At 47.4% G+C, this 25,091-nt stretch overlaps 2 protein-coding genes across 4 annotated transcripts in view; one reads left to right on the forward strand and one right to left on the reverse strand.

The window, feature by feature from the left end:
• The window catches only part of RGSL1 (regulator of G protein signaling like 1), a 40,745-nt gene extending 32,670 nt beyond the window's left edge, over positions 1-8,075 (reverse strand). The window contains exons 1-2 of one of the 2 annotated variants that reach the window (XM_082227043.1): positions 7,937-8,075; positions 7,628-7,755 (exon numbers count right to left, since the gene is read on the reverse strand). The gene's annotated coding sequence lies outside the window, so the exon portion shown is untranslated. Of the gene's footprint in view, positions 1-1,933; positions 2,089-7,627; positions 7,756-7,936 lie in introns of those variants that run through there. The other variant, XM_082227045.1, reaches the window with a different exon arrangement.
• On the forward strand, positions 8,058-22,621 carry GLUL (glutamate-ammonia ligase). 2 transcript variants are annotated; one of them, XM_082227047.1, is made up of 7 exons: positions 8,058-8,252; positions 13,744-13,934; positions 16,484-16,645; positions 18,392-18,538; positions 19,489-19,616; positions 19,786-19,985; positions 20,743-22,621. In XM_082227047.1, the coding sequence occupies exons 1-7, from the start codon at positions 8,113-8,115 to the stop codon at positions 21,059-21,061; spliced, it is 1,287 nt and encodes a 428-aa protein (XP_082083173.1). In that variant the 5' UTR covers positions 8,058-8,112; the 3' UTR covers positions 21,062-22,621. The 2 variants fall into 2 exon arrangements, with proteins under 2 accessions (XP_082083173.1, XP_082083174.1); XM_082227048.1 differs by lacking the exon at positions 8,058-8,252 and adding an exon at positions 8,872-8,896.
• The last annotated feature ends 2,470 nt before the right edge of the window (positions 22,622-25,091 follow it).

Raw genomic sequence — 25,091 nt, forward strand, 5'->3', positions numbered from 1 at the left:
GCGGATTAAGTGCAGGGCTAGCACTCCAAGAACCGGCAATCCTGATTCCAGAGACCCCAGTCTCCCCGCCCTGCACAGAGCTTTGCACAGAGACTTTTAAGCATTAGATGCCCAGGTCATCTGAAGGCCCGGTCAAGGCCTGATATTGTGAGCAAGGAAGAGCCGTTTTATGCAGGGTCCCCTAAGATGCCACTTGGTGGCTGCTGCCAAACAATGACTTGCTTCCTCAGTCTCCACAACCACCCTGGCGAGGGCCAGTGGCTGGCACAAGATCGCCCAGTGAGCTTCACGGCTGAGAGGGGATTTGAGCGCTGGTCTCCCAGGTCCTAATTCAACACGTTTAACTCCAGGCAGGCTCTGGAATTGTGTTCTCTGCTATATGCAGTCATTCCAGCTACTGTGCGAATGGCGCCAGGCGAAGCCTCATGTCATGAAGTTCAAGTGACCAAGAGAAAATGTTCCCCTTTCTAGACTTTCATGTGAACCAGGATGTCTTGGGCAACACATGTACCAAATCTCAGCTTGCTGTTCAGTGTAGCACAAGTCTGCTGGCAATTGCAATGGCCTGTGAGTTGAAGAATCCGTTTCAAGTCTATTATTTTTCACAGAGTATAAGCACTTGCTCCTTGCAGGCACGTACCATGCAACCCCAGCCTGTGGGATGCAGGACTAGTATTCATTTCCCTTTCCCTTTCTTATATTTCTACGCCCCTTTTCACTCCCAGGAGTCACAAATCGGCTTACAAACCCTGGAGTAGCAGTAACACACACACACACACACACACTTACTTCCTGGCGTCCCCTCCCCCCCTATAATTGGCCCTGCTGGCTGGGGCTGATGGGACTCAGAGTAAAACAGCATCTGGAGGGCTAAAGATTAGGCAGCCCTGGCCTAGGGAGAACATGGGGGAGAAAATTAAATCTGCACTGATACTAGAAAGAACACGGTAATGACCCTGCCTTCCGCTTGCCTATGATTTGCCTGGTCTTGTCCTCTGCCCACAGGCCTCTGGGCCAATCAGAGGGCGGGGAAGCACAGCGGGCAGATTAACCTTGTCATGCTTGGCCAATATCCCACTATCATACTATGCAGGCTGTGTTTTCACCAGTACGGTAGTCACACCGCACCTGGACTCAAATGCACCTGGACTCGATGGGGTGGAGAAAACTCCAAAATGTCACTCTGTGGCATCCTGTGGTTTTTTTGTCCTTCAATGAGACATCAATGTGTTTCATCCTGGATCACTTTAGACTGACGTTCTCCCCAGCTTCAGGATAGCTGAGGCACACACTCGTCTGTCTACTGAATTAAAACGGGGCGTTCATCATTCTCACAGCCAGAACACCTTTTTATTAGAGCTTATAAAAGTGAGACTTAACTGCCCTACGGCTCCTGATTCTGCAGGAGTCCTTGATCAGAACATGGCCTCTGATTAGAAGTAGGCAAGTCCTATGCAATGGTGCACGCAGAGATATAACAGGGCACCTCCTCTGAAGGTTAGGTCATTCTGCAGTCCCTCTGCATTGGAGTAGTCATACCTGATCCAGATACGTCACAGGGCACAATCCCTCACACACCCGGGGAGGGGGGGTGTTGATTGGAAGAAGGCATGGCCTTGATAGCAAATCATGCAGAGCTGGAGCTGAGAGTTCATTTTCCCTCTCTCTCTCTCTCTCTCTCTCTCTCTCTCTCTGTGTGTGTGTGTCCCAACACACTGAGAAATTGCACCCCAAATAGAAGCTTGCAAAAGGTGTGCATGCTTGCATGGAAGTAAGTTTCAATGAAATGTCAATAAACCAGTTTCAATAAATGTGAGAGCTGTAGCTTGGTGGCCCAGGATCTGGCTTTGCATGCAGAAGGTCCCAGGCTCAGTCCCGAGGGAGGGCTGGGAAACCTTGGAGAACATCCTACTCAGGTAAGTGTGAAAATTACCTGCTCCTTGGTAAGTGAGCGCAGGACTGACACTTGCTGCCCCAGTCCTCTCTCCTCCCCATCTGCCTTCTGAGGCCACGGCCTCTGCATTGCCCCAGATGCATTGCAGACACACGTCATAGTCAAGCCTATCAGTGCCAGATGGAGCTCCTTTTCTGGGGGGAGAACAGAAGAAAGAAGAAGAAAGCTTTCCAGTGCTACCTAGATAACCCCCTGACCTTCGCTACACACACACACACATTTTGAAACCAGCGACCATCTACCCCTGACCTGGCAGCTTCATCAAAGGCAGCAGGGACCTTTTGTGAATCTTTCAATATTGATTCATTATAAAAGCAAATTGAGCACGTAGGCTTCTGTGCGTGAGAATTTCATCAGTCCTGCTACCTGGAAGCCAGAGGCTGTAAATCTGCTAGTAGAGGAGCACAGCAGATGCATTCTGCACCAGTTCAAATCACGAACATGAACCTGAGACACAGGGAGGGAAAGACCAGGATATTATCTGCAGAATCCAATGCAAAAGCTCTTCCTGGGCAGCAGCTGCACAACTGGATGCTCCGTCCGAGTGAAACATCCCTCCATGTGGGAAAGCAGCATGCTGTGGGAAAGGCAACACTTTTCTCAAACATGCTTTTTTGCTGTATGCAGAGAGATGCTTTTTTAGCAGGGCTCAGAAAAAGCTTTCCACCCCGCAGACTGCATAAACTGACTTCCAGGGCTGAATTAGATTGGCAGGGGGATGGCACCCACCCACAGCTGCTGCCTACCCCAGGATAGTTGACCAAGGTCCTCCTGGCAGATGACGTAGGACCTGACATCCTGATGCTCAGAGTTTCTGGCTCTGATCCACTCCGTGGCTGCTGCTGCTGCTGCTGCTGCTGCTCTGCTGCTGCTGCTGCTGGCAAAAGTTGCAGGCAGTCATGTGCCTTTCTTCAGAGATGCTTCTCTCTTTGAAGGACCCAAAGATAAAGGACGAGCAGCGGGGCTTGACACCCAGAGAGCTCACTAAGCAGGCATACTCCAGAGGTCACCTGGTCACCAACTTCCCCATAGGGTGAGGTCTGCTGTAAAGGTAAAGGGACTAGTCGCGTTAGGTCCAGTCGCAAACGACTCTGGGATTGTGGCGCTCATCTCGCTTTACTGGCAGAGGGAGCCAGCGTACAGCTTCCGGGTCATGTGGCCAGCATGACTAAGCCACTTCTGGCAAACCAGAGCAGCGCATGGAAACGCTGTTTACCTTCCCGCCGGAGCAGTACCTATTTATCTACTTGCACTTTGACGTGCTTTCAAACTGCTAGGTTGGCAGGAGCAGGGACCAAGCAACGGGAGCTCACCCCGTCGTGGGGATTTGAACCACCAACCTTCTGATCAGCAAGTCCTAGGCTCAGTGGTTTAACCCAGTGCCACCCACGTCCCTGAGGTCTGCTGTACTCCCATTTAAATCATACTTGCAGTTTCTAAGTTTGCATCTCTACATACAAATCAGAACGTGCAAATTATATGCAGATCTGGGTCCTCTTTTGCCTTTTTTTTAGGGGTGCCTTTCCTCTTTTTTTTTGCTTTTGTAAGTAGCCCCCCCCAGCCTGAGCATCCCATGCATTGTCAATCTCTGGAGCAGCGGTGGCAGAACCTGTGGACCTCCAGACACTGCTAGCCACACCGTTCCACCAACCGACTTGCAGCATGGCAAGGGAGAGGGATGATGGCCATCCAGAGGACCTCAGTCTCCAACCCTTGCTCTGAACATCGGCAGGGAAAGGTGGTAGCTATGCAGCTTCTGTAACACTGAGGCTGTGCAAACACCAGCAACTTGAAAGGCAGCAAGGTGTGTTTCAAGTCACTTTGCTGAGACATCAGAGGGAGGGCAAAGATGTCACCCTTCTTGGTGTGCCTCCCCCACGAGAGGTCTGGACAACACAAGAACAGGGCTGTTCTGCAGTGGCTCCGTTTGTGGAATGCTCTCTCCAGGGAGACTCCCCTGGTGCCTTCATTAGACATCTTTATGTGCCAGATAAAAACCAGGCCTCTGGCTGATTGACATCTGATGCCCTTGCAAATGTGTTGTGGGAGGGGGGGATTATTGGGTTGTCTTTTCTTATGTAATATATAATACTGTGCAACTCCTGAGATCTGCAGATGGAGGCCTGTATACTAATTAATTAATTGTTCGTGTTTACTTTTGCTGCCCCTGCACATGCCAGAGCTCCTATTTGGGAAGCTGTCATCTGCATATCTGCATAGGAACGCGGGTGGCACCGTGAGTTAAACCGCAGAGCCTAGGACTTGCCGATCGGAAGGTCAGCGGTTCGAATCCCTGCAACGGGGTGAGCTCCCGTTGCTCCGTCCCTGCTCCTGCCAACCTAGCAGTTTGAAAGCACATCAAAGTGCAAGTAGATAAATAGGTACCGCTCTGGCGGCAAAGTAAACGGCGTTTCCATGCGCTGCTCTGGTTCGCCAGAAGTGGCTTAGTCATGCTGGCCACATGACCTGGAAGCCGTACGCCGGCTCCCTCAGCCAATAAAGTGAGATGAGTGCCGCAACCCCAGAGTCAGCCACGACAGGACCTAATGGTCAGGGGTCCCCTTCACCTTTACCATCTGCATATGGGCAGCGGCTGTCTCCAATGCACACACCTGGCTTAACTGCGAAGCGAATGTGCCTTAAGTTCTCTAATTGGATGGAAGCTGGTTTGAGGGAAAATGCATCAAACGGCAATATTTCTCAAGGAACTAAAGGATGTGAATGTAAATACTTTACATATACTGTATTCTTCTTTAGCTATGTGTTCTGCAAACAAAAGCTTTTGAATATTTTAACTAGTGTTTGGACACTGTTTTAATTTCAATAAAAGTCAGTATTGCACATGATGTTGGCTTCTTAGCAATTTAGCTACTCTGCCAACATTTAAGCCCCAGTGACCTTTCAACGGACTCAGAACAATCAAGTCTCTTAAATTCCAGTGCTGAGATAGATATTTAGACACAACCCTGTGTCTAAAATTGAGCCCTGTATAATTATGACAATTAAAAAAGGAGAGTTGGCTTGTGCAGGTAGGAGTGACGCACAAGATGCCTCCGTTCCCTTCAGGTGTGATTGGCCAACCTGTGGCCAAAGCCAAAGAACAGAGTACAGTATGCTAGTAAGTCTCTCTTCTCTTTGGCGATCCCTCGTAGTTGAGTAAGATTGTCTTCCATAAACACGGTTTGAACAGTGGGTCCGTAAATGACTGTGCAGGCCAGTTCTGGATCCCCACGTCCTTCCACAGTGGGGACATTGAATGGTGGGAGTTGATCACTGTGAGGGTTTGCCAAGCATGTCACCTTTGGTAAAGGCTGTTCTCCAACTGGAGCACTCGCAGGCCAGTGTTTCCCAGTTGTCCGTGTTTATACTATATTTTTTTAGATTTGCCTTGAGAGAGTCTTTAAACCTCTGCTAGTAAGTAAACATGTTTGGAGCGAAGGGAAGTGGAGTTCTCCAAGATCCCTCGCTGAAGGGGGCTCATCTCACACTGGCTTCAAGTCACCCAGCCTCCTGCTGTAGCTTTCGTTGGTAAACAACCTTTGAAAATAGCTTGCGGGGGGGGGGGAGTATGAATTCTGAACAAGGGCAGCCTCCAAGACACCTAAGCACCTTCGAAGAACCTTTGTTCTGACATGCAATGAGCGGGGGGGGGGGGGTGAGGCAAGAGATCGAGGAAGGGACAAAAGCTCACCCCTCCTTGCAATTTCCTTTCTTTGCAACACAGAGAAAGGGAAGATTGGTACCAAGGGAAACTGGTTAATACTGGGAGAACACTTGATATCCTGGATTAGCAATGGAGAAAATGGATTTTTAGCAGGCGCAGCTTGTCATCTAGGAGTCAGGAAAACCGTGGCAGCCCAAATTCTCTCCTCCATGGGTGCTCCTAAACGGGGCCTTAATATTGCAACTGAGTCAATTCTGAGGAGCCCCTGTCTGGAGGCACCTGACATACCTAAGAAACTCTGAATATCAAAGAAACAGATATTGAACTAGGGACACCATCAAATTGGTCTACCATCTCCACGCCGAGTTATCTGGAGCGTGTTCTGCAACAGGCAATTGACGAACGCAGGGAGCTGCTTTCTACCAGAGCATGGGTCAACCGGACTGGAGGCAGCTCTCCTGGGCTTTAGGCAAGAAACCTTCCCATACGGGGAAAGGAGACCTAATAAAAACAGGGGTGGGGTGGGCGGGGCTCCTCCTTCTCAGTTGTCTAGAAGAGGGAATTTCAGTTGGCTAGCTATGCTTGCAGAAATCCCCTTTATTAAAGGTGCAGGATCTGCACCCTCTTTTTCAGAGATGAATCTGAGAACTTTTGTGGGCAAAGTACATGCTCTACCACAGACTAATTAATTTGCAATGCCGTTTTAAAGATGATAATCGTAATAATTAATTTGTGTGCCCCCCTCTCTCTGTCCCTAGCCCAGTTTCTCCCCTAGCTGAGCAATTAGGTTCAAGTGACCAGATACGAACTTGTCTGAATAATTGGAGGTTTGTCTCCACTGTGAAATAACCGACCACTTGATGGGATCCCAAACCATGGCATCAGACAAAGCACTGTCTGACGGAAGGGCTTGGAGAGTTGAAGAAGAGGCAGGGGGAGCCCAGGTGACTCAAGGTGAATGGAAGCTGGGTCTGCGTTAGGACTTACCTTCCTCCATCAACTCGACCCAGCTCCTCAAAGAACAGGCAGTAATGGTAGCAGGAAGCCACAGCTGCAATTTGAGGGCCAGCCCAGGGCCTCCCAGACACTGTGAGGCTCCAATTCCCACCATCCCTGACCACTGGCTGTGCTGGATGGGGTTGGGGGCAGTTGGGAGTCCCAGGGCACATGGAGGGTGCCCTGAGCTAGCCTTGATGGCTAACAGTCTCCATGAATTGGTGCAAACCTTTCTACAAAGCCGTCTAAGGCAGGGGCCATCACTACATTTTGTAGTGAATTGTGTAAGCTAATGAGAGGCTGAACAGAGAAGTGCTTGTCTTTTGTCTGACCCAAACCCACTACCAGTTGATCCCACACACACTAGCCTTATCATGTGCAAAAGCAGCACAGAGTGGTATACAATCAAGTTTTACTCAAAGCACGCTGGTGGAATTAAGGCACTTAACTGAGAGCTCAGGCAGATTTCCTTTCATGCCGTTTTACTGCTGAATCAAACCTGCTCACCTTCAATTCTGCGCATTCACACTGTTTTCTGGGCTACTTGCCTCTTAGCTCCTGCACAGCTCCTTCTGCTGTCAAGCGAAGTCTTTAATCTCTCATTCCCACTTGCCCAGAGCCATCATGTGAGGTTCATGAGAGAAGCTCTCTCTCTCTCTCTCTCTGCCCCTCCATCTCCACAAAGTATAAAGTGAGTGTACACTTAAAATATTAGGCCTTTCAAAGGGGGGGGGGGTGTAAGACGTGAAATCGCTTTGAGATGTTTTATGGAATGCGATTAATAAATGCAATTAAATAATATATAAAATGTAAGAGTTGGGATTAAAGGCATGACAATCTTGGGCTAGGACCTCGGCAGTAATAATGCAAAAAGTAGCTGGGGTGGAGGACAGGACCGCCTCAGTGGTGGCCCCAAATCTTTGGAATTCCCTCCCTGGGAAGGCGTATTAGGCCCCCTCATTGGCACTTCTAAAGCAGGGGGTTTTTAGAAAGAAAGAAGAAACTGCACCTACCCACCACTCAGCTTTTTGTCCGACACCTTATTTGGCTTTTGCTTTAGGAGTTGTGATTGTTGCCACTGTGAATCTGTAAGGGGGTTTTTTCTTTCTTTATTACCTGATGGGTTGCATTTTCTTAACTGCTGCAAAAAGTGGGTTGAAACAAACGCCTTGTTTAAAATTCATTAAAGACCAACCCACCCAAACAAAACAACGCAGCCCCCAGTCACCCCAGCAAAATGCAAACACGACAAAACCCCCAAAGGAACCCGACTCCCTTCCCCTGCCCCTTGCAGCTGTTTGTGACGCTAAGATTACATGTACCGGCGTGCTAGTTCGTATGTTGTTTCAGCGAGCGCGGAGAAAGTTGCGCAAAGGCAGTTCCCGAGGGGTCAACATTTCGGAGAAAGCTGCTCCGCCCGCTGCCCGTCCTCGCTGTCCGGGACCCGCTTCTTGGAAGGAACACCCCCAGCCTGAAAATCGGGGCATTTTTCCTTTGCATGGCCCTTGCAGCGAGACTACACAGATGCATGAAGTGCTGCAGGGAGACTGGGCTGCTGCAATTCTCCAACCTTTGCTACAAAAAAATGAGCCCCCCGGAACTCACTGGGCTTGACTTCCAAGCGAACGCGGCTAAGTGGTGAGGAGGGAAGCCGGAGCAACTGGTGCCAAGACGCGGCTCCCGCTTTCACTCTCGTCATCCCATTTTCTTTTCCAGACCGCCCCCTCCCCCCTATTTTTGCACGCGCCTTGCTTCGCATTGCACGACTCAAGCGCGGCGGCTCCTGGGGGGGGGGGTCCGGCCTCGCCCTCCCGCCCCCGCCCTGGCCACCCCGGGCATTTCGGCTCCAAGATGAGCGCCCTCAGTCATTCCCGCAGGAAACAACGCCCCCCCCCGCGCTTCCTCGCGAGTCGGCCTGCCTGCAGGGCTGCCCCAAAAGCAGAGGCAGCCGCGTGCGGGGAAAGGGGGTGTCGAGACCCCCCCCCCGGTCCCAGTCGGGGCAATGGCTTGGCTAGGCGGGCTTGTTGTGCTGGCGGGGGGGGGGGCTGCTGCTTGGCGGGGCTCCTCCCCCTCCCCTCTCCGCGTCAGCTGATCCCGCCCCGCCCGCGCCGGCCAATCCGGGAGGCGGGGCTGGCGCCGGGCAGCGCTTAAAGGGGGCGGCCGGCGGCGCTGCTCCTCCAGAGCCGAGCATGGCAGCGCCCCGGCCCCACTGACCAGCCGCGCAGCCCGCCGCCTCCTCCGCCGCCGCCCGCCGCGCATCCTCCGCCGCCGCCGCCGCCAAGGTAAAGCAGGGCTGCGAGGGACGCCCAGGGGCCGCCTTTCCCCGGGCTGGCGCCCGCCTCTCCCCTCCAGCTGCCGGGCGGGGCGGGGCGGGGAAGAGGGAGCCGCGCTGCTTTCGGGTCTGCTACGATGCTGTTCACACGGGCGGGTCGAGGGCGGAGCTGGCGGAGGGGAGCTTAAGCGTGTCCTTCGCCTACCCGCGCATGGATAAGGGGGGGGGACTCGGGGGGGGGGAGGATGTCTGGAAGCATTTGCCCACTTGGCTTTTGGCATCTGCCTCTCCCGCCCCTTCCCTTTTCTCCAGCTAAGCAGGTCTTGCTTCGCTTGATGACATCCGCTTCTGCCTGCGCCTCTGTTTCGGGAGAGACAATGGGCGCTGTGTGCCCGGCAGGAGGCGAGGCAGGAGGCTCTCTCTCTTCTCCTTTTCCTCTGAGACGCGAAAAGCAGGTTTCTCCAACCCTGAGCTGTGGGGCTTCCAGGGAATCGGGAAACAAAAGGAATATTTCGTGCCTGTGTTTGAGTAAAGTGTGGGCAGGGAGAGGGATGGCTAAATAATGGCGAGCTTGAAAGAAGCTTCTTTTATTCTGCATTTCTTCCGCAATCCCTTTTTACTTTCCACCTTTCAAAGGCATGGTAATCTCCGATCTGGTTGCTTTTTGAATTTCCAGGATCTGTAAAAACAAGAGTGTCAGTTGCTCCTGGGAGCCTGTGGAAATGCTCCTCAGCCCAGTGTGTTTGGGGTGGGGTCTCCAGGAGGGGCATGCGCAGGCATCGCATTTCATCACTTACACACATGCAGAAGAAGCGAACACCCCCTTCCCTCTGGGTGTCTCGGAGGGAGACACAGCTAGCAGGGAAAGAAGCCTCTGCCCTGGAAACTCTCCAAGGGACCCACCTGGAGGGTCTCTGGGGGGCTTGCCTTTGAAGATGATGCCTGGAGCAGAGGAGGACACAGTGGAAGGACCGAGGGTGGGGGTCAAAGGCATGTGCCCACACCACTTCACCTTACAGATCCATTTGGAAAATAAATCCTAAAGTAAACGTAGGTGCCATCATAGGTCATAGGACCTGACATGTCTGTAAGGTCCAACTAAAATGCCACATAGCTACAAAAGCTTGTTCATTCCCTATCAAGAGGTTTTTGAAGTGTGGCTGTGACAACCGCCAGTACTGCACACTCAGTGGGGAGCTGGGATTGGACTCCCACCTCCTTAGCAGTATTTGGAGTGCGGCAAACTTGGCTTTGCCTCCCTGGCACACGGGGAATGGCCCTTCGGTTGGAGAGCACAGGAAATAAATCCTCCGGAGAGAAGTTAGACACCTCAAGATAAACAGCTTGGAAACAGTCGAGAGTGGAAATGGGGAAGCTTTGCAAAGGTGTCGCCACTGCCTTTCCTAGAAGGGGACAGTTGGACTAGATCAAGGGAAACCAGTGGGGTGCCATTCAGATGTTGCTGAACTGTAACTCCCATCATCCCTGGCTGGGGCTGATGGGAATCGTAGCCCAACAAGCACTTTGGGTGTCTCTGGACAAGTTTGCCATTTGTATGTACAATATCGCACGACATATATTTGTACTTCGTATGGCTCAGGGTGGGTAGATGATCCAGACCTCAATGGAAGCATTCCTTTGTAGCAGTTTTTTCATGTGGAGCTACTTCGTAATAAGTTTTTTGGGGGGAAACCAGTAGAAGAGCATACAGACATGTCTACCACTACATAGAATTTCCCACACAACCAAGAGTTCTGTGTGAACTCAAAAGCTTGCATAGCATCCTGGGTAGTGGAGCTATACAGTCAGCCAGCCTCTGTGTAATATATTCTTGTTATATTTCATCTTCTACATTTTTAAGGAGTAAGCATAAAAGCTTTAACACTAAAAATAAAGTGGGGAGTTGTTTTTCAATGGAAATTCATTATAGATATAGCTAACACTTTTCAACATAAACTTGGCAGGGGTTTGGACTCAATGGCCCTTGTGGTCTCTTCCAACTCTGATTCTATGATTCTATGAACTCTAGTCCCCAAAAGATTATACCATGATGTATTAATTTTCAAGGCGCTACAGGACTCTTTGTTCCGTCATTAAGGGAAAGTTGGATGAATGCAGAAGATAAAAGGGGAAATGCATAACAATTCAATGAAATTGTCTAATGAAGCATTGGAATGTTGTTTAATTGTGTTATTTTGCCATGCTTTTTATCACACACTAGTAGCCTTACTAGGCTGCTAATGCACATCAATTAACAATACAAATTCCTGTGTTTGGAGGAACATTAGGTTTCCAGTGTTTCAATGTCAATTTTTTGTAGCTACCAGAAAAGTACTTTTTGTGCATCCCAAACTAGAGAGATTATTAGTGGAGCTCCTGTTTAACATCAGCTAGGACCCTACAGCCTTCACAAAAGGGGACCTTTATCCACTGCAAAAGTAGTTGGAAGTGTCTGTTCCCATTACAGTATGAGCCTCTGTGTCTACTCAGAAGTAAGCTTCATTTATTTCAGTGAGACTCACAGGGGAAGTGTCTGTACTGTACATTGTACAAGAAGATTGCAGCCCTAGTTTCTCTTAAGAAAACAGCAAGTTACTGGATAAGTATTGCAAGTTCATGATCTGTTTGATTAAAGAGCAGCATACAAGCTCCCATTGGGAAGAACTTCTGATCTTGAGCCGGAGTGGTCAAGTGCTGCAGAGTGCTGGGAAGCCATCTGTGCTGTCCAGTGTAAATTCAGTACAGTGGAAAATATGCCATGCATATTTAAATCACACTTCCCAACTTGAGAAAGTTTCAGATTGGTCCAGGCCTTCCTGAAATCTCCTTTATACAATAGGTATCGGTTTCATGTATATCATGTTACAAGTATGGGAACAACACATTGCTGGATGGGATTCTCAGATGCTAAAAATAGTATAAATAGCAGTACCCAGTTTACAGCAGGATGGTGCAGTTGAGTTCATTTTTTTTTAGCTTTCTGCGGAATTGAGTTGTTTGAAATGCATATCTGGGAATCATGAGCTCACCTGGAATCTGGGAGTTTTGTTGTTTACTGCCCCTGTGGAAGGACCTCCACATGCTGAATTATGCCATTACAAAAGTGTTTGGCACATAGGCAGTGCCATGTTCACCACTGGCTTTCCTATTGGGCACAATACGTATGTCTTACAAGTATGTTTCCATTCACTCAAGGTAGGAGAGATTGTGTACAGGTTCTAATGGATTTGGAAAGTCTTAAGTAGATCGTTGAGACTGCCTTTTAATATAGTTTCGCCAGTAAAATATAGTACTTACACTGGTTTGTTGTAGTTTTCCAGGCATGATTCAAAGTGCTGGTTATTGCATACTCGTAAAACGCTTATAATTATGGCTGGGGAGGTGTGTGCAAAGGAAGGGCCTGTAGCTTGCAAGGGCCCTTACATGGATGTGTGTGCGTGGAATACTTTGCAGAATCCCTATCAAGGCCACCCCCTGTCAGTACCGGAGAGCACATTTTACCCTTATTGTTGTATTGTACCCAAGTACAGCACTTAACTATCCCTCCAATTAATTAGTAGCATTTTGCTTATATGGGAGAAATGATCTCTCATTGGGACAGGTGCATGTTAAATCTTCACAGAACTATCCAGGCTGATATCTATTCAGAATGAAGCTTGCCTCAGCCTGGGCTTTGCTTCTTGGTCATGGGGTGGAATGCTGAGAACGGGCTTACGCTACCCAGAGCCTGGGCTCAAAGTGCCGTCAGAGGCTGCTATGTTCATGAGAACACCCTCCAAGGCCTTCATAACTCCTACCCTCTAACTCATCCCAGCTTAGGAAACTAAATTAGTTTCTCTCTTTAGGAGACAGATGAAAACCTTCCTGTTCAGGCATGCTTTGTGGATGTGAGATTTAATATTTTGCTGCTGAAGATTTTGCCTTGTACGATGTTTTCATGGTCTGGTTTTTATGGAGGATCTTTATTGTGCATTACCTCGGGCAGTTAATTTGGAAAGACAGTGACACATTTCTTAAAACATACCTTTTCTCACCTGGTCTAAAGGGGGGTTTTTTTTGGGGGGGGGGTTGCAGCTTGTGCAATTTCTTGGCATGAGTTTGTAGTAACCGCTGTTTTCAATTGTTAGAAAAGAACTGATAGAACAGCAAGATACTGATATGACTGTAGAACAATTTAGATTCCTTATTTTAAAAATGGAAAGTGCAAGAAGCAGACAAATTAAAGATGGCAGTGACACACAGATTCCAGTATTAAATTGAAAAGCACCACTGGATGTGACACCCTGTGCTCCCTGGATTCCAAAGTGGGCATCACTCTCTCCCAGTTTTTTATATGATGAAAGTCCTAAACACCTAGCATTGCATTACTGGAAGTGCTAATCAGGGCTGAATTATTTGGGACTGAGTGCTTCTTTTGTATAATAGTGTCCCAAGTTAGATTTTGGAATTCAGGCAATACTGCCAGCTCCTCATTCTTTAACAGCATTGTTGCTCAACCCTCAACTGCGTATCACATCCTGACATACAGTAACTTATTTTGATTGACCCAACTGTGTTGACTGTGCAGTGTGGTCATATGTGTATATACCAGCAAAAGTGTAGCTTCCAGGTCACGTGAAGGTGATGCAAGTTGCCACTTCAAAGCACGGCTGTCTTTAGATTCCATTTGCCCATCCATGGCCTGATTTTCAGCCAGTGTAAATAGCTGGCAGCGCTCCACAGCTGGACTCTGAACTTGACTGGCATACTCTGCCTGGGTTACCAGAGAGCACTGATTGCAACTAGGAAAGTGTCCCTCCTTGCTTGTTGGCAGGACTCCCTTTCATGGACTCCTCCCCACCCCACTTTGCTTTACAGGCCTTCAGAAACAGCTTCTGTAGCCATGGCTACCTCTGCGAGTTCCCACCTGAGCAAAGCCATAAAGCAGATGTACATGAAGCTGCCCCAGGGTGACAAGGTGCAAGCAATGTACATCTGGATTGATGGGACTGGCGAGTTCCTGCGCTGTAAAACCCGGACCCTGGAGCAAGAGCCCAAGAACGTTGAAGGTAAGCGGGCGGGTTGGCATGTGCTTCTATCCTACCTGTGAAAAAGGACTGCAAGCCATGTTGTTGTTGTTTATTGAATTTATATACCGCCCTATACCCGGAGGTCTTAGGGCGGTTCACAGAGAAGGTCAACATAAAAACCACAATAGATATATAATCAAAATAAAAACAACAACTCTCCCCCCCCCCCGCAGACTATTTGTGATGCCAGCTTCTTGCTCTGGCTCTGCGATGCCACTCTGTTTCTGGGCAAGAGCTGCCAGCCTAGCTAGTGACTGCCTGGTGACTAGGCAGCCCTGTTCAGGGAAGTTTTTAATGTGTGATGTTTTATCATGTTTTTAATATTCTGTTGAGCCACCCAGAATGACTGGGGAAACCCAGCCAGATGGGCGGGGTATAAATTATTTATTTGTTTGTTTATTTATTTTCTGCATTGATGAAGAACCTGGCTCTTTCCCTGGTCTGAAACATTTTTCCATTGGGTAAATGAGCATGGTGGTGGTGTTTTTGAGTTTATAGTGCATTCCAGCTCCCCCACCCCAGCCAACAATGTCTACTACAGTTGTGTGCACACTTGCCTGGGAGTAAGACTCGTTGAATGGGACTTGCATTTGAGTAAACATGCGCACACCAGGAAAATGTCAAAGTTGTCTAGTGGGATAAGTGGATTGTCTGCCAAAGTTCAGTTCCTTTTTGTGCCAGATGAACCGAACGTTGGTGGAGGAGAAAAGGTGGGGAAGAGGTTTGTCTACATTTCACAAAGAAGGCCAAGTCATATCTTTTTCCTTTTAGAGCCAAAGTGACTTCAAAAAATTGATAAACTTGAACTTCAGCCTAGGCCTTACGCCCCATTGATCAGAACCATTATCCAGTGATTCACTGTTTACTCAAAGCTTGGGTGGGTTGGTCACCAGTGTGCAGGGTAATGCTATGTATTTCTGCCCAGAAGGACACACCACTGAATCTACTAGGACATCATAGGACATGATTCCCCTCAGACTTGCAACTTTTGTGCTAAGCTTTTTCCCCAGACTCAAAACAGCTGAGCTGTCTGTCCCCCTTCTGCCCCCAGGACAGGGAGCCTGTCACCCTCCAGATGTTGTCGGATGGCAGCGCCTCCCATTCCTGACTGGACCGAGTTGGTTGGCGCTGATGTGACTCCACAGCATCTGCAGGGGGCTTCCCATCCTCAATGAGGTCTGCTCTCTTGCAGGCTGTGCTGTGATTCTGAAATAAGCCCAACGCGTTACACCTTTAGAGGATCCTGGGAGGGTAGTTTGTTTCGGTTGCTGGGAAATGTAACTCTGTAAACTACCATTCCGGGGTTCTGGAGGGTTGTGGGGGCTTCCTGATCATGCCGCTTGCTTGTTCGCTCAGTGCCTTGGTGTGCCAGTATTCATCCCTGATCTTGTGAAGGTGGCAGGAAGCAAGGGGGGGGGAGAGCCATAAAAATTTCCACTGCGCACAATGAGTTGGCCTTTCGTTTGCCCCTCCGAACAAAGCGGCCTCCCCAACACAATAAACAGCATTAGGATTTCTTCACATGTTGCCATGGAGCTGGCCAGAGATGGTTATGAAACCCGCAGAGCATGTATGGCCAATTAGAAGTATTTAGTCGAGTGCTTTGTTTTTATTCTGAGGAGCGAGCGGCTGGCACTGCTTGGTTTAAATCATTTCGCCACCTCAAGCATATGAAAGGGATCAAGCTGGCTGGCCGGCTGGATTAACCACTTTAATGCCAATTCAAATATGATTATACTGTTTGCTCATTCTCTCTCCTGCCAACTCTGAGTGCAGGTACCTGGGCCCACTCTCACGCACACATCCTGCCCTGGAGGGAACGCTTTGAAACAGAGCAAAACCAAACTCCTGGCATAAGGAACGCTGTGGGGTCAAGATCTGGGAGAGTGTGGGGAGCAGAGGAGCCTGGGGCAGGATCTGAAGCCCTGCATTATTTGCAAGCACAGCTGCCCAATGTTTTGAATCAAGTTTCTCTATAAACCTGAGGATGTGGGGCTTCCGCTTTTAATATAATGGGTTCTGGAGCATCCTAGCTCTGTGCTGAATGGCAGGTACTCTGCTTGGATTCTCTGATAATTGTTGTAACAAGCTGTTGGCATGAAATGGTAGCATAGGAACATGGTCACGGACACATGGACTGCCCACCAGTGGCAAGGTATGGCATGGTGGACTTCTAGTTTCTCTGTTTTGCCGGGGGGGGGGTGTCAAGCTGCCACCACCTTGGGCCTGTAACAGATCTTCAGTATTTCCCCTGTTAGGTGGAAAACCAACTGAAACTGTTTCCCGCATTGATACAGAAAATCCCCTTGTGTGCCAAGTTTTGTACACATTGCAGGCATCTTCCTAAACAGCTGCTCCAGAACATGATAAATCCCAAATGCACATTTATTCTGGATGCAACTTTCCTATTCCTCACAAGCAGGCCTCATTTCAGCTATAGCGGTGGCAGCACAGCCAGTTAGCATAGATTCTTTTTCTGGGAAGTAGCCGGAGTTTATCGCTAAGGCAGCCTGTGCTCCTGCTTCCAGATCTGCCAGAGTGGAATTTTGATGGCTCTAGTACCTACCAGTCTGAGGGCTCCAACAGCGACATGTACCTGGTGCCATCTGCCATGTTCCGGGACCCCTTCCGCAAAGACCCCAACAAGCTGGTGCTCTGTGAGGTCCTGAAGTACAACCGCAAGCCGGCAGGTATGTCCAGCTCTGCCCCTTTCCCCTTCCGCTCTGCCCTTGATAGGAAAAAGAAAGAGTGCAGCAAAGGCCGCGCTTGGGAGAAATGAGGAACGAGTCATAGTAATACTTAGGAAGTTCAGGCCCCGTCAACCTGAGAATGGGAGCAAGGAGATACGGTGCTTGTTCTTTTTTTAAAGGACAAAACAAATTCACAGAGGTTGGTATCTGGTGTCGACAGCTGCTAGCTAAGATGAATAAGGGAAACCTCTGTGCTTAGAGGGCAGCATAACAGAGGACAGGATTCCTGGAACATAGGAACTTACTTCCCATGAGACATTAAGCAGCACTTTCAGGTTGTGACAAAAGATTTACCGTACAAATTAAGGATAAGCAATTTGTTTGTTTTCAATAAGATTTTTATTAAGATTTGCCCATAATGCAATAAGATACCTGAGAGATAAAATGAGAAAAAGAAGCAAATGAAAAAGAGAAATAGAAGAGAGAAAGAAAAAAATAAAGAAAGCAGAAACAGAGAAACATTAGCAACAATTACAAAAGAGGGACTTTGATTTTCCATCTGCTGGTTACGTACTAGAAGAAAATAGAATTATTTAAAACAATCAGTCAGTGCAAGCAACTGTGTACTCCACTTTCTGATAAACAATATTTCCTCTAAGTTACAAGTGTCCCATAGTCATTCATTTCCTTTTCTCGCGGAAAGTCCAAAATAAGCAATTTGGTTGTGGTGTGTAAGTGTCCCCCTCTTCTTGAAGCAAGCATTTTGATCTCCTCTTTTATTTTCATGCTTTTCTATGTACAAGAGTACATACACTGTCAGAGGAGAACTTGATCTGAGTTGATTGCAAGTGTTTTATGCTGTAAGCGGCCCAGAGTGGCTGGGGCAACCCAGTCAGATGGGTGGGGTATAAGTAAAATAATAATAATAATAATTAATCAATATTTAACCCTAACATCCCTATATAAATGTAACAGGTAGTCTTACACCTTTTTGAAAGAGAGAAATTTAACATTTCCTTCATGGATCAAACCAAAGAACTGCCTAGTCACCAAGCTGGTGCCCTCCAGATGAGGATTTGGACTATAGATGGTGCTGGGTGGCTCTGATGAGAGTTGCAGTCCAAAACATCATCCAGAGGGTACCAAGTTGGGGAAGGCTGATCTAGACCAACCTTCTGTGTCCAGTAACCGCAGCCATTTGCCTCCGGAAGCTGACAGTGCTGGCGTAATGTTGGCAGAAAAGCCAGTAAACATCAGATGCCACTTTCAATCCACAAGACATTCATTCTTCCAGCTGCGTCAGCTGATCTGTTGGATGCATGCATAGCTCCCCCATGCTTCTTTCTCGCAACATATTGAACACAGTCATTCTTCTCTTTTAACCACTGCCTCGCCTTCCTGCAGAATGCATTTGCAACTAGGAGCCATGACACTGTAGTTACCATGGTGATAACACCGTTGCCAAGTTGACATTTCAAGCACTCCGTTAAACATAACTGTTTGGGTTTGATGCCAGTGTTCAAGATAGTTTAGCTGCAAAGTTTAGATCCCAGTTTAGCTAGAAGCTTTTTGAATGGAATTGGGCAATCTGTCTCCCAGCTTCCATTCTTGATATGGGAAATGAGCCTAGTGATCCACTTTCCAGGATCGGAGAGGCATGAGAAAACTACCTGCAAGTTCCTTCAGGCAGAGCTTGTGGTGTGGTACAAGTAATACTAATTTGCCTTACGCACGTTTTTCTCCCAGAAACAAATTTAAGGTCCACTTGTAAAAGGATTATGGACATGGTGTCTAACCAGAACCCCTGGTTTGGGATGGAGCAAGAATATACTCTTCTGGGAACAGATGGACACCCCTTTGGCTGGCCTTCCAATGGCTTTCCCGGACCACAAGGTAAAGACGCTGCAAAGGAAGACCACGGATGGTCTTGAGTTCCTAAGAGCAAATTGCAACCTGCCACAGCTTAGCAATAGAGCTTGTGCTTTGTCTGCACAAATGATGGGGGTTTTAAGTGGCAGTTGGTGCTGAGCTGGGTGGAACAGAAGGATATTCCCTATTGTAAAGTGTGGATGATAAAATTGTAAGGCCTTTGTTCTCATGCTAATAGTGGGACTTTGAAGTTGCTCCACGTTGCATTTTCCTCTTACACTTGCATGTGTACAGCATTGCTAGGGACACATCACCTCTAGGCTGAGCACTTTCAGTGCAGCACAGAATTACAGTGGTACCTTGGTTTGCAAACTTAATCCCTTCCAGAAGTCCATTCTTAAACCAGGGCGTGCTTTCCCATAGCAGCAGGGGACTCAATTTACACTCAACAGGAAGCAGAACATGTTCTTATTCCAAGGCAAAGTTCACAAACCAAAACACCTACTTCCAGGTTTGCAGCGTTATTAATCGAAGTTGTTCATAAACTAAACTGTTCTTTAACCAAGGTACCACTGTATTAATTCCATGGTTTATGTGCCACCTTTCAAGGCAAGGCCATCAGTTTGCATAAAATAGTAATTGCACAGTTTGCCTTACTGCATGGCTGGATGTGAGTGGTAGAGACACAATTCTTAAGGTTGCATCCACCACATCCCTCCAGGTAATATGCAAATAAGAGTCTGAGGCTACATTTGATGTAGGATTCAAAGATGGCATTTAGAAACATTTACAAAAGAAAAAAACAGTGACCGGCTTTGGCGCCACCAAATATATGCGCCAGATGAATGCCTGTCATGATTCCTGTAATGATATTACAGGAGCACCCTTCGCAAAAATGTATAGTCATGTACTGAACATGTTGGTTAGAGATGCTGACTCACCCGTGGACTCCTCTTTCTTCTGGCATTCTGCAGGGCCATACTACTGTGGTGTTGGAGCAGACAAAGCCTACGGCCGAGACATTGTGGAAGCCCATTATCGAGCCTGCCTATATGCCGGTGTGAATATTGGAGGCACAAATGCAGAAGTGATGCCAGCACAGGTAGATATTGGAGCCAAAATCCCGAAATGAATGTTGGTCTCTGCCTTGGGGTTCTTTGCAGGCGTGGTAGTGTACAAGGTGAAGGCTGTGAACAGCATCGTGCAGACCAGTTTGCGCCTCCCTTTCTCTGTGCCAATCCTGATTTGAAACTGTCTTCTCTCTTCTGTAGTGGGAGTTCCAGGTGGGCCCTTGTGAAGCAATTGATATGGGAGACCACCTCTGGATTGCTCGATTCATCCTTCATAGAATATGTGAAGACTTTGGAGTCATTGTGTCTTTTGACCCCAAGCCCATCCCTGGGAACTGGAACGGAGCTGGGTGCCACACCAACTTCAGCACGAAGCTCATGCGAGAGGAGGGAGGCCTCAAGTGAGTGTGTCTTCAGACCTGGGGAGTTTTTTCTTAGGAGAGGATTAGGAAGACAGATCTTGACAGCTTCAGGCCGTACACCTTAAACAACATAGTGCAGCCACTTGTTCCAAAAAAAGCCTTCCAAATTCTGCAGGAATTTAAAATACCCAAGCATGCAGATATATCACGACAATATACAAAACAGAAAGGAGATTGGTACATTTTAATGTGCCTGTATTTTTCCTCTTCTGGTACAGAGTATGACTAGGCAATAGAGGGAAATGCATCGTTTTGCAATAGCCTACTGCTTTGATATTATCGGCTTTCTTGAGCTGCCGTTGTTGAGAAATATCCTTGTGGTTCGGAGGCTCAAAAAAAAATCTATTAAAGAATTAACTGGTGTCTGAGCACGTATCAAGAATGGGGCTGTGTGCATGCTGCAGTTCTATGGGTCTGGAGAGATGCCAAATGCAGCAGTGAGCACAACATTCAGTTTCCCCTTTAAATGCACCCATGCTATTTTATTTTATTTTTTATGATTTTTTAGAATAGGTGGACTTCAGCCACCAAATAATAGATTTGCTTTCTGTGCTTCTAAGGAATTGCAGCACCCACATGCGTGCACCCACACACCCACCCTAACTCCAATAATAGTGACCTGTGGCCTTGAGCAAAAGTTGACTCTCCCGATGACGTGCTAATGCTGTCCTGCAAGTAAAGAGATTTGGAGGCCCCTCTAGCGATCTCAGCATCCTGCCTCTTCTCCTTTCCACAGGCACATTGAAGAAGCCATTGAGAAGCTGGGCAAGCGTCACCAGTACCACATCCGTGCCTACGACCCCAAAGGGGGGCTGGATAACGCCAGGCGACTGACCGGCTTCCATGAGACCTCCAACATCAATGAGTTCTCTGCTGGGGTAGCCAACCGTGGGGCCAGTATCCGCATCCCGAGGAAAGTGGGCCAAGATAAGATGGGCTATTTTGAAGACCGCCGACCCTCTGCCAACTGTGACCCGTACGCCGTGACCGAAGCTCTCGTCCGCACTTGTCTCCTCAACGAAACTGGGGACGAGCCCTTTGAGTACAAGAACTAAGTGAGCTCTGTCCCACACAGGAACCCACCCATTCCCTTCCCCCTCCTGCATTTCCTAGATGTTAATTCTGAGGGCATGAGATAATAACCATGTCTGTGCCTCCCCCAAATTTACCCTCTTGTTTCTTCTGGGTGGAAGAGGGAAGTCTTAGTCTCTTCCGGTGTTTATTCTGTCGTTTGAGAGGCCAGGAAAAGGAAGAGTAGGCATTAGAGGAAACAGTCCCCAGTTAACCACTATTTTTGTCTAATCCATCTGTATGTCTTGACAGGATTTCGGGCACTTCCAGGGACAGACAGCACAGTGGGGGGGGGGGATGCTTAAGAAAAATAGGTGTGAGGCCCATTTGTTGTGCTCCTCGCCCAAATGTGCCCTTTGTGAGCCCTGCTGAAAGGAACAGGAGAGAGGCAGAGTGAGGGAAGCCTTTGGCGCACCATTTGTTCACTTCAGTGGCGCTTGAAAATTGAGGGGTTCCGCAGCCCACCATGGAAAATAGGAAGGTGGCTTAACCCATACATAGCCTGGGTCCACACCCAATCTCTCTCATGGGCAGAAGGGTGCTTTAATAGCCCCTTATTATGAGATGGAGGGGCATTATGGCATGCCAACCGTGGGGCAGTGTTGGGCATTCTTGCAACCTGTGGTCAGTTGTCGTCCCCGCAAAACCAGGTCTTATTCAAAAGCTGTTGCAACATGTTTGATCTGTTTTGGAAGCTGTCTTGACTTTTCTGTTTCTAACACAGAGTGAAGTAGTATTTTTTATATTTTAATGCCTGAAAATGAAAAAAAAAGTTTGTGTTTCTTTTCTTTCGAAAAAGGTCCACTCAATCAGCCATTTGCAAAAAGGCTGAGTTTGCTACAAGTGTCTGTTGGTTAAGACTTGCGTACTGGATCGAGGAAGGGGGTAAGGAGCAAAGATGGGGAGGGGAGAGAGAGAAAAAAGAGCTGCATGTTTCACCTTCAAGAGCAGCTTTGATGGCTTGTTATAAGCAAGAGGTATCCGTTTACAAGTTTATAAGTGAAAATAGGTATTAATTTTTTAATTTAAACTGGAGCCACCGGGGTTGTCTCAGCAAGGCCGCGTGCAGCTAGTTGTGGCAACAAGATGCAACCGTGCTTCAGACAAAAGGAGTTGGCTGGTCAACTTGAACCATGTTATTTGACAAGTATTTGGTGGGGGTGGGGGAGCAGGGTCAAGGAGTGTGTTAAAATCTCCAGTAGGATTTGCATGTTGGCTTTTGATGACTGCACCAATGAAGAAGAACAGGTGGGAAGCGAGGTTTTTAGAGATTTTTAAATAACATGTTTTTAGGGGCTTCTAAACTTGTACAGTTTGGCAGAGGCCACTGCTGCTCCTGTTAGGTACATCCTGGTGCATCCAGAAATGCTTCTGCCAGGACTCCACTAATGAAACAATAGTTGCGCTCAGAGGTAATAATGCTAGTGGGTTCAAACGTTCCGGGATTTTGTACGTTGGTATCTTGGATGGTGCCAATCATCTTCCGCTGCATTTGGACTTGAAAATAGGGTGGGGTTTTTTGTAATAAAAATTAAAAAATCAAACCCAGTTGCAATTTTCTGCCTCCCTCTTTTCCATGTCTGCCTGTGTGTACTTGGCTTAATTCATACTAGGGGTGGGAAACCTCAGCTGCCAGGGGCATTCGTGGCTTCCCCTGCGCACAGCAGCAGTTCTCATCAGACAGAGTACTTGCCCCAAACCTGGATCTAGGCATCCAAGGATTATCCTTTTTTTGTGTTTGCCTACAGTTTTCCTTTAACCAAACAAAATCAACATTTTTGTCATTGAGGGGAATCCACTGAGCAATATGCAGAAAAAAATTCCTCCCTACTGAGTAACATACACTCATCCATCAGGTTATGATTAGTCAGCATGACTTTGAAGAGCAAAGAGACTCCCCACAGAGATGTGTCTGGCCCCATGCAATGTTTACCAGTGCCGAAGATGCACCTCTTTAGTCTTTTATGATTTAAATTTATTTTAAACTGTTTTTAATGTTGCATTCTAGATTATTGTAATCCAACCTGGGACCTTAGAGTGAAGGGTGGGTGATGATAATAATAATAATAATTAATAATATTATAATGGTGATAATAATAGTTTAATAATACAGATTAATATAGGCCAAAGTGTGCTTGTCCTCACTTTCTCATATGATTTGATGGCCTAAGAATGCCCAGATCAGGCTAATGTTCTCCTTAAAATGTGGTGCTCAGAACTGGACACAGTACTTCAGTTGTGGCCTGACAAGTACATAATGGAGTGGATCTATTACTTCTTGTGATCTGGGCTCTATGCTTCTGTTAATACAGCCCAAGGCAGTGATAGCTGTTAAAAGCATGCACATTTCATTGCTGGTTCATTGATGCACAGTTTGTGATCAACTAAGATGCCAAGATATCCTCTTCATATGTGCTGCTGCTAAACCAGGTCTCCAGCATCCTATACTTCTCCCCTTGATTTTTATTTTTTAAACCAATGGTACCTAACTTCAGCTCTTTACATTTATCGCTGTTGAATTTCATCATCTTGGTTTCAGTCCAGTGTTCCCACTTGCCAAAATCATTTTTAATTTTGGTTCTCTCTTCCATGGTGTTAGCTGTGCCCTTGTGTCACCTGCCTCTTTGAATTTGCATTGCCCTCTTGTCATTTATAAAAATGTTGAACATCACAGAGCCTGGGATAGCAACCTGTAGCACTCCACTCAATGCAGGCGTCCCCAGCCTGCGGCCCTCCAGATGTTTGGCCTACAACTCCCATGATCCCTAGCTAACAGGACCAGTGTTCAGGGATGATGGGAATTGTAGTCCAAAACATCTGGAGGGCCGAAGGTTGGGGATGCCTGACTCAATGCATCTCCCCCATGTTGACACAGAGCCATTAATGAGCACTTGCTGGGTGTGGTTGTGTGACTCCACTTATCAATAGTCTCATACAACCCACATTTTACCATCTTTTCAACAATTATCCCTTGGGAGACTGTCAAACGTTTTGTTGGAATCATGACGGCCACAGCATTTCCATGACTGGTAACTTTTTTTTTTTAAGGGAGACAAGGTTGGTCTGGCGTACTTTATGCTAGATAAACCAATGATGTTTCCTAGTGATCAATGTTCACAGACTTACAGTTTAATCACCTGTTCTAGAATTTTACCCAGTGTTGACATCAGGCAGGTTGGTTTCTGGTTTCAAGAGAGCAAGACTGTCTAGTGTGGTAGCACTTTGCACTTTCTCCAAGAATTCCCAAAGATTACAGGCAGCAACTCCAGAATAAAAATCTAAAAAGCACTTCAGTACCCTGGGATGAAATTCATAAAAAGCACCCCAAAGGTTAAAGTGGGGGCATTGCAAGGCTGGAATAGGGCACTTTATCTTCCCTCCTAAAACCAGCCAGGCGGGGGAGGGAGCAGTAGAGAGCAGGAATTGCTGCAGGCAAAAGCTCCCACATATTCCCTGACTGCAACTTTTTGGGGTGGCACCACATGAACCATCTGCTCTCCTGGAACTAGCCTTCATCACACATAGTTTGAGAACCACTACAGTGAGTAACTTCCAAGGAACCCCAGAGTCACCTTGAAAACAGTTGGAAAACCACTGCTACATTCCATTCCAGTAACAACAATAACTTACATGAAGTCAGAAAGGATAGGGAGTGAGCAGTGGAAGTAAAATATATCTATCTGACTGAAAATGAAATTGTATGCTTAGAAGTGTTTTGGAAGCTCTTACAGTTGGAGATGTACAATTCATAAATTGGATGGACTTTGACACAATGTTTCTCGCAGAGTTCCACAAGTGCATTTGGGGGTTTGCACCATGCACAACATAACCAGATATTTCAAATGCAGACATTCTTATCTCAGGAGCGTTGTGAACCAGTTAAATAATTCTTAGCTGATAAGTTGTCTTTAGGCCAACTGGTTAACGGATAGTATACAGCTTCTAATTTAATCTATCACCTAAATCTCTATGGATGCCTTTCTGAGATACTGAAAGAACCGAAAGGCAACTAAT

Source organism: Podarcis vaucheri (assembly GCF_965113315.1).
Source record: "Podarcis vaucheri genome assembly, chromosome: 6".
NCBI lineage: Eukaryota > Metazoa > Chordata > Lepidosauria > Squamata > Lacertidae > Podarcis > Podarcis vaucheri.